The sequence below is a fragment of the Primulina huaijiensis genome, chromosome 5, assembly GCF_012295235.1.
Source record: "Primulina huaijiensis isolate GDHJ02 chromosome 5, ASM1229523v2, whole genome shotgun sequence".
Taxonomy (NCBI): domain Eukaryota; kingdom Viridiplantae; phylum Streptophyta; class Magnoliopsida; order Lamiales; family Gesneriaceae; genus Primulina; species Primulina huaijiensis.
The window spans coordinates 18,512,945-18,522,820 of NC_133310.1; the positions used below are offsets into that span (position 1 = coordinate 18,512,945).

At 32.1% G+C, this 9,876-nt stretch overlaps 1 protein-coding gene across 1 annotated transcript in view; it reads right to left on the reverse strand.

The window, feature by feature from the left end:
• Positions 1 to 9,265: 9,265 nt before the first annotated feature.
• LOC140976781 (probable serine/threonine-protein kinase WNK11) overlaps positions 9,266 to 9,876 on the reverse strand; it is a 3,903-nt gene continuing 3,292 nt past the window's right edge. The window contains exon 3 of the mRNA XM_073441083.1: positions 9,266 to 9,842. Within this exon, the coding sequence (XP_073297184.1) occupies positions 9,435 to 9,842 (408 nt within the window). The 3' untranslated portion in view covers positions 9,266 to 9,434. The remainder of the gene's footprint in view (positions 9,843 to 9,876) is intronic.

Genomic DNA, 9,876 nt, shown 5'->3' on the forward strand with positions numbered 1-9,876 from the left:
TATCAAAAATGTATCATGAAATAAAAAAACATGATGACAACCATTGAAATGATTAGTCTCAATTATCTTCAAGATCTTGCAGATTTTTTTACAAATCTAAAAGTCGTAGATCTGAAAATGAACATAACCGCGGACGATCAATCCCTGATTACCACATAAACATTTCCCAAGAACTACCAATAGGGGAAGTGTGGATCCCATGACACCAACATAGGAGAAAACCACAGTGACTTCCAAGTCGGAGGAGAATCACACTTAGCAGGAACTCAGTTAGGAAGAAATCAATTTCACTTGCACCAAACACTTTATGGAAAGATTGTTTGAAAACTCGTACATCTTTACGAAGTTATGCTCAACTTTGATGTACTGGACTTCAAAAACATATAATATCTCATAGATAATTGGACATCAGCTATGAGAATCGTAGCATGAACACTTGATCTCAATAAAGAAGAAATCATTAAATTTTTAGAAATGATTCGTGGGATAAGTCAAAAGCACTTGGGAGATTACTTCAACATAAACCAAATAGTCAATCATAGCCAGAGAATCTATTAGTGAGATAGCCAGAAGAATGGTCACCCTATTTAAGGAACAAATTATAAGGGTAGATTATTTCAATAGTCAATATATAGAGAATAAAAATAAATATATTCAAGCTTGTATAGTCTTGAATTAAATTACATTTGCTTAGTTGATGAATACATTATATTATTTACTAAATACATATGGAATTCGTGAGTACAAGAAAGCACAACGATGCTACTTTTCTTAGCTAAAATATCAATCCCTGAAGAGAAATGCTAATAAGAGAATACATCTCTGGAAATCCAGATATGTTGGCTAGAAAAGCCTTTTTCTAAAAATGAAAATTGTCAGAATAGTGTCATTTGATATCATTACAAAAAAACTACAAAATATTAAGAGATATTAACATATGTACTCCATTATGTTGCAGAGAAAATGATATTCCAACAATTATTGGAAATAGATGACAAATGAAAAAGAGTAGCTTTTGGCCTAGTGGTAAGCGCTTGATCCTAACAATTGACATCAAAGAGAGGTTATGGGCTTAAGCGTACATGAGTGAGAGTAGTACTGGGATGGGTGACCTCCTGAAAAGTTATCATGCGTCAAGCTGCTGACGTTTCGTCGCTTGATCTGATTTGTCAAGTGGGCTGTAAAAGAGTGACACCAGATCTTAACGTGTAATAATGTCTCTGATGGGGACAGGACCGACGGTAGAGAAATGGTAAGACTGGTCTCTAAGGGATGTGAGACAGCACAGTAGATAGACATGTATCTCCCAAGACTCATGGGCCTAACATCCTGACCCATTAGCGCCCAAGTAGGTGCACTCTGCGCTGTCAGAAGTATAAGAAAATAAAGTTATGTCTTGGCCAACAGCCATAACTTTTGACCTAGTGGTAAGCGCTTGATCCTAACATGAAGTGCTTTAGATCTCATTCTTATGCTATAAGTATGAAAAGTAGAAGAAGTTCTTGTAAAACAAGAACAATATGGTCTAGACAAAAAGCCATGCCTTACAAATCTAAACAAAAAAGTGGATTATCATGAAATAGAATGTCATCCAAAGCATCAAACTCATCTTGAAGCACAAGACGAACTCCAACAAGAAAAACTTTCAGAATAGCTCACATCATGGATAATGAAAGTTTTAAAAACTGTAACTGCTGGACATGTAGAGCAAAATGTCACATTTTGACCAACTATCCGGAAAATGATAGAAAAAGAATAAGGCTTTTTGAATCAACTTCGGATATCAAAGAAGTAGTTTATTATCAAGATATGCTTCAAGTATACTAGTTTGAGGATATTCCCTCAGACGAAAGTATATAAAAAGAAGAAGAATTCTTGAGTCAAGAAGAGTCAAATGGAATCCAGATCATGATAAAAACTAATTTTAAAGTATGAATGGATTCACCCATTGATATTGATATATGTGATAACCGAATGGGTAATCTTCAAGATTCAATATTGGATACTATCTCAGAGAATCTATGTGCAGGAAATTTTATGAGTAATTTATCTAAAAACTGCCTACAACGTGGCAGATCGAGATTTTAGCCGAGATTTTACGTTGCATCAAAACTTCAAGGAAAAAAGTTAATTGAACAATGTAATATACCATATTCTATTACCTATCAAGTTTATATGTTCTTTTTAATATACATAATTCATTATTTTTTATTAGAAATAAGTTTATTGAAATACCAGAACTATTTGAAAAATATGTTCGGTCAATTTATCCAGAAAAATCGAGTTTATTTTAATACAAAAAACATATATCCAGATCCAAGACGAAGCGATTTTAAAAATAAATCATAGTCTTAGGATGGAACCAAAAAGACTACATTTCCAAGAAAATATAATAACAAATCACATGTGGATAAAACACATGTCCAAGAAACTCAACCAGCACCAAAAAGCTTTTCAACAATAGGAAAGATTATATATCTAGAAGGATAGAGAGAATTCTAAAGACTATTTAATATTACTAGAAAAAAAAAATCAATTCTCTTGTAATATCATATACTATTTAGAACAACTCATGATAGGAATCTACAAAAGAATGATAAATATTAGAGATTTGGAGGTTCATATCAAAGGAATTTCAGGAAAAGAACCCAAGCAATTGGTTCTTGGATTATATTTTCTCGAGGAACACAAACCTTATAAACGATTTGACAACGGAATGGAATTCAGGTCAGAAGATCGGATAGCGAAAATCCAATGAAAACTAGTACATTCTAGATATACATCCCAATAAGGATGTTATACAAACAATATAAAACAGAGTACTTTGTTGCTTATATTGATTCATGAGCTGTAATTTGCACAGCGAAACGAAGAGTATTTCTTAAAAAATTGGAAGAGGAATTACCTCAAATAGCTAGACTATATTTCTTAAAGCAGATCTTAGTCTTATACAAATGGAATAAAAAAGTAGAAATCATAATCAAATGTGTAGGATAAACACCTTGGTACAAAGTGAAAACACCACCTATTTACTTTCATGATACATGAGCGGACATCTTGTTAGGAAACAATTTGTTACAAATATTTAGATCATATACACAAGAAAATGAGACTAAAAGATTAATATTCCCAACATCATGTGATCAAAAAATCATAGACCTGAAACTAAGATATGCATTTTACAGAAAATTTTAGTCGAGTTTCGTAGCAAGCGTGATGTTGAAGAAAAATTCTATACCCAAAAATGAAGGATTCTAGAAGGATTGGAGAAACAATGATCTAAATAAGAATAAAGCAAAACCTCCAACTAAAGAAAATGGAGTTCATCAAGATAGATTACACCAAAAAAATGTAGAGCTTGAATCAAAAGTATCATTAGAATATGCCAAAAGAATGATAAAATAAAACTACAATGAATATCTCTTGACATGGTGGGAAAATAACCAACTCCAAGCCATCTTTAAAATTAAGGAAGGAGGGGAGTATGAGTTGGTCAGATACAAGTCTATCCCTCTGAATACAGTTGATTAAAAAAGATATGCAGATTATTATCAAGCAACATTTGGACCTTGGTTTAATCAAAGTAGGAATATCGTCAAACAACAGTACAGGTTTTGTGGTAAGAAATCATGATAAACAAACCCAGATTAGTGATTGATTATCAAAAAACTAATAAAATTATTGATTTTGATGGATATTTTATACCTAGTAAAAATCATTTTATCACTTGTATATGCAATGTTAAAATGTACTTTAAATTTGATTTTTAAGTCCGAATTCTATCATATTCGAAAGAAGGAAGAAAACAAAAAATTCACTGATTTCTCCATTCTACAAGGTCATTATATTGGGAAAGTATTATCAATGGAATTGACTAATGCACCTCAAAGTGCTGAATCAGGATCATCTTTAGATGAGTTGGCCCAATCAAAAATTGAGGTTTCGGATTCTTATCTCAAGTTATCAATTCAACCCTTCACCTCGAGGATTGAAAAGGAAGAGATCAATCTTAGACCTCATAAAGACAAAGGAAAATATAATGTTGATGCCAATGAGTTTATAATTTCTTTATTTCAGGTATATCAGTAGAATTTTGAGAAAATAAAAACTAGAGCAGGAATCAACACTGCAACAGATCGGGTTGATATAGAAGGAAAATATCAAAAGATGTGGATGAAAACCCAATTCTCATCCTAAGGAGGTCAAGTCATGGAACGAATTTGAGGCTCTTGCCTCGATTTATAACATAACCATGTTTCCCGGAGATACCATCACTACCAAAATGGATCGAGATAGCTGTTTATGAAACATGGACGAATAATAACTATGTCTAGATGAGATGTTCTGGAGCTATACTTCTTTAGTGCAGCACAAGAACCGGTTGGAAAAGGCTCACATGAGGCTTTCCATTTCATCATGCTCGGAAGGCCATATATGAATATCTAGAAATTCATCAGGAATCCTACAGTAAATGAAACACCCATTGCTGCTCACTCGTTGAATATGACATCTCCATATTATATCTCCACCAAAAGAGCATGTTGAATATGGATTTCTCTCAAAGAGATGGACAAAGTAAAGTTTCCATTCAAATTTTACCATAATTTAGTTAATGGATTTTTCTGTTAAATACCATGACATGAAAAACTACAGGGTTTGCGAAATAAATGTTTGAAAAGAAAAGAAATCTTATATGGAACAACAAGCTATCCGGGAGTAAAGAGAGTCGTTGGAAATTCTGTAATATAGGAAGATGGTAAGAAGGGATCTGCTCAAAATGCTCAAACAAGAAAGAATTGGAATCCGAGAACAGTTTTTCGACAAGAACTAACAGAAAACATCTTGCATAGACAAGTCAAATTGGTGAAAGACCATACAAAAAGCATGTTCCTCTAGGACCTCAAAAACAAAAGATTATCTTAAAAAAATAAAAAATATGCAATATTTTCATAATCAAATCGATGATCGAACCGGTCCACTTTAAAATAGCAGTTCAACTGGTCAGACCGGTTTAACTAAATAGTCGGACTTTAACATTGTTATATTATATAAAGTAATAATATAATATAATAAATAATATATTTTAAATCCTAAACATCATATTTAAAATAAGTTCTAATACTATTAAAATTATATTTTTAACAAAGTTCAAAATCCAAATAATAATATATATAATAAAAATATAAAAATTTGTGAACTAGGCTAACCGATTTTACTGATAAAATGGTTTTTGGATAATGTCCGGACCGAACCCCGATGGGCTCCCGATCTAACTAACTGCTTTGATTCGATCCTGAAAACACTCGAAACATGTGATATGTTACTAAACTACCACAAAAGACAAGACCATTAACTAGTGGAGGACAACATTGTACCTATTGTTCACGGAGCCTCAGACAATAAGTCAAGAATTGGTCTTTTGTCGCGGTAAATAACCGTAAATTTTAGTTCACAAATGAAAAATGATTAAATGGTATATATAAGGAAAAATATAATTTATGTCATTTACTCTTTTGAGATTTTTTTCTCCGCATTATCAAATTTCAGCTTTATTCTGTTATCTTTTATTTTGATTTTTTTGGAATTTCGTCATTTTTCCACGAGGCACTGATAGTGCTGAAACAACATCGAAATAATTCTAATGCATGCAGTGTCATATGAACACTTATATTGGAAAAAAATATTAAAATTGTCAAAAACTATAAGATACATTACTAAAATTGAAATTTATCATTATATATTATCAAAATAACAAGAGGGTAAATATATTAGACCAAAATTGTAATTTTACTTAATATAAATATTAATCTTTAATTAATATCTTAAATAATTTATTTACATTATTTTCTCATTTATTATTGTTTTATTTTGTCTCTTAAGCAACTCGATTGTTTGTTTAAGTTCTATGATCTCCTCTTCTTATAATGTCATTTTCTCTCGTTTTTTTTTCTCTTATTTTATTAAGGTCAACTTATTTTCATTTCTTACCAGAAATAAGGGTGGTCTATTCAATTTAATCGAATCAAATAAATTGAACAAAAGCAATTCGATAAATTAGTTTTTTATTTGTTTAAATATAAGCTATTTCGATTAGGCCAATTATTTTTACTTGTGTAAACTATAAAATCATTATCGAGCAAATGTCAAATCTTAAATTTTTTCTAGTTCTTTGTGACATATTTTTTACGTGTCTTTATAATAAATTCAACATGTTTGATATTTTTACGAACAAATTCACTTTATCCAAATTTCAACATTATCATTTAATGTATATAACTTTTTAAAAATTTAATTAATGGCTTTTGTAGTTTTATTGTTTGGGCTTAATCCAATTGTGTTAAGTAATATATTTGCATAACTATTACCCATAAAGCCATTGATTTTTTTTTTTTTGGGCCCCTTCCTGGGAAGGCTCTGAGGCGGTTGCCTACCTGGCCTTGTAGGAGGTCTGAACTTAGTGGACGACATGATCACCTATTACAAGATGTTGTCGGCAATAACGAACAAGTAATAAAGCAAAAAGTAGAATGAGTATGAAGTCCGAATTTCAAATCCGAAAGATACTTCCATAAATACAATGATAGAAAGAATTTGAGAGTATTGACATTTTTATTCAATTTTCTTTTAAATAAACATTGTAAATTTTTTTTTCATTTTATGTATATTGTGTTTTCAACTACAGTTAGTAACTAACAAGTTATATCATCCCTATATGAGGTTATTAATATAATAAAATTCAGTATGTTTGAATAAAATCATCAGGTTTTTGCCCCTCTGATGTTATGTTTATTTCAAATTAAACATATTACTCTGCACCTAAAGGTAGAAAACAAAACAAAATTGTGTTAGGTGATGTTGAAGAAATTTGTGACGACAATCGATTCGATTTCAACTGTGTGATTAGGCTGTGAGGATCGGTCTGTAAAATTCGACAGACACGACCAGACGACATTTTGTTCAAAATGTATGATGTTTTATTTATTTGACGGAAGTATGATGAGCTGAGGAAAAAAAATAGAAAAAAAAAAGGTAATTAAAATATAATCAAGGGTCAAATTGGGATTTGGACTAAAATGGGTCAAACACTAAAAATAAGAGGACCAAATCAGGATAATTAAAAGTAAAGGGACTAAATCGAGAATTGACCCAAAATATGAGGACTAATAGGGTATTAATCCTAATATTTCAGTGCAAATGTGTTCGAATAAAGAAACCATTATATAAGGAATATTTCAACATTTGAAAGTTAAAACGTACAGGTTTCTAAAAAGGACGTCTTCTGATGTTTAATGTTTTCGAATTGTCAATGCCGCGCTCCGGGTTCGAGGCGTCGCAACCTTTGTGTACCAAATCATCTAAGGTAGAGCACAAAAACGAGCATGGCTAGGATTGTGAAACCGCGTTTTTTTATTCTTCTTCGTCAACTCTCATTAATTCTTCAATATGTAATTTTCAACAAAGTTTGTCTACCACTTAATTCTTTGTCTATCACCAATAATTCTATTGCCGACAATAAAGTCTGACTCCAACATCTCTAAAGTTTAACCGCAATACATACGCGAGACATGGCAGAAACTCACATGAATAACAAGACCATTGTATATAAGCATATGTGGAAATTATCAATCAAAACCAGCACATACATCACAAGCACGCAAAAACCAGACGCAATCTCACATAATTAATCATCCAGTTTAATGAATTTGTAGTGCTCAACATATTTGTTTTGTTGAAGGGAAATCAAAGAGATAGGCTATCCCTCTTATATTTTCACTTCGTTAAATCAGACGCAATCTCACATACAGAATTACATGTCTCAAGAAAAACAAGAAAACTTCGTAAATCGTTAAGAGTCAACAAACAGGATAAATAATACCAAACATAACTTTACCCTTAGACCGATGACACTTATTTTCTCAAACAGACTCATAAACAAAAATGCTAGAATGGATCTTCCCTTCCGGAGTATATCCCGCAATCTGATTTACGTCTCAATCAAAACACTGATCAAAAGAGCCTAAACCGTGTTTAAAAATCAAGCCTCAAACATATAAAAATCCCTTGGAAATGATTTCTTTGAACACGTGCATGCAGCTTGGATCAGGAACCATATTAGCTCAGTAATACTAGCTAGGTGGGATTATGTACCAAGTTCACAATCCACGTGTTTCTATATCCGCTCCTACATTATCTTCTGAACAATGAAGTTTCCTATGCAGCAATTCCTGAAGAAAGAGTTGAAATAAAAGTGAGGTTCTGAATATGAAATTGACATCTAAATATGCATGTTTTATCACCAAATTTTATAACAATCTGTCACCAACCTTTTACAATTGTAATGACATAATGATAATGAAAATCGCGACATGAAATTGATTCCTGGGATATGTTAGGTTCTGTTCTCTAAACCTTTTTCTCATTTCAGACATGGTGAGACATTACATCCTCGTTTTCATTTTCTTCCCCCAAACATAATTCTCCTCGTTCAATATTTTTTTTTTTATTCTACTTTTCTGCTACATCCCAAAATTATTTAATTTCTTTATTATATCATAATTTCAAAGTACTCTGCATGCTATGATGGAATATCACTACTTCAAGAACAAGGTATCCTTCCTGGGCAAGGATGAGATACATCTAATTAGTTTAGCTTATGTTGATAAACTGATACGTATTTAGATCGGAAGAATGTCTGACAAGTTTGTGTTTGTTGGTCCTCGTCATTGCATTGACAATTCAACTTTGGAATTACGAAAGAGAAATAGATATTTGTATTCTCAATTTCAAAAATCTTCTCCAACAAGTATTCTCTAAATACTTTCAAATTCTCTATTTTTTATTTTTCATTATCAACCATTAAATATATATAAAAAATTAAACAATTTCATTCTCCATTTTTATACTTTATTGCGACAGTAAATCTCCAAATTTGGAGAACTCTTTAGGGCATTTTCAACTCTCCTAGATAACGAGGATTCCTCTATTATAGTAGAGTGAAACTTCTTTGACCCGTCTTCATTTGTGTTCTCCGGAGGTAGATTTCTCATTTTATAGTCTTTCAATATCTACTCTCACTCAAATATCGATGTGAGACAATGCACTCACAGCCCAAATTATAGGAGGTTATAGTTTTGCTATTAATTGAATGAAAACACAAATGATATTTTTGTCTACCAAATTAAAATAAAGTTAAAGTTGGGGACTTGATAGATCAAATGAGATTCTTATCAAACTCTATTGAAGAAATCAATACCACACAAAACCCTTCCCAGATCAACAAATTTTCAATCTTTGCAGTAAACTTTAAATGGAACAACATCATACACCTCAACGCAAATCGAGATGCAATTCCAACACCAAAACCATGAGGAAAAGAAAAAATTTACAAAGACTAAACCAAAACTTAAACCAAGGTCATTCGATTCGATCACTTGCTAATTGCTAGCGCTACCTAAACAACATTTTTCTTCTTCGTCATCATCACTAATTCCATCAAAAAACGGATCATTAAGAAGATCAGCAGCTGATGGCCTAGCTCTCGGCTGAGCCAAACATTTCTCGATAAATGCTTTCACCTCTGGATCCTTGACTTTGTCCATGGCTTGAGGCCTCACACCGGAAGTTACCTTTTTGTATATCTTGGCAACATTGTTACATTCTGTGTAAGGTAATTCAAGAGTCACCATCTCGAGCAAGCACATGCCGAATGAGTATATGTCTATTAGCTCGGTGTAGTTTTCCTCATAGAGCTCTGGTGCCATAAATTCTGGCGTCCCAAGTAATGAGTGAGCTGAGTGGTTCTTCCCAACTATTGCAGCCAAGCCCAAATCGCCAATTTTCACCTATTGAAGTGAAGCAGTGTTGAAGAGTAATTTA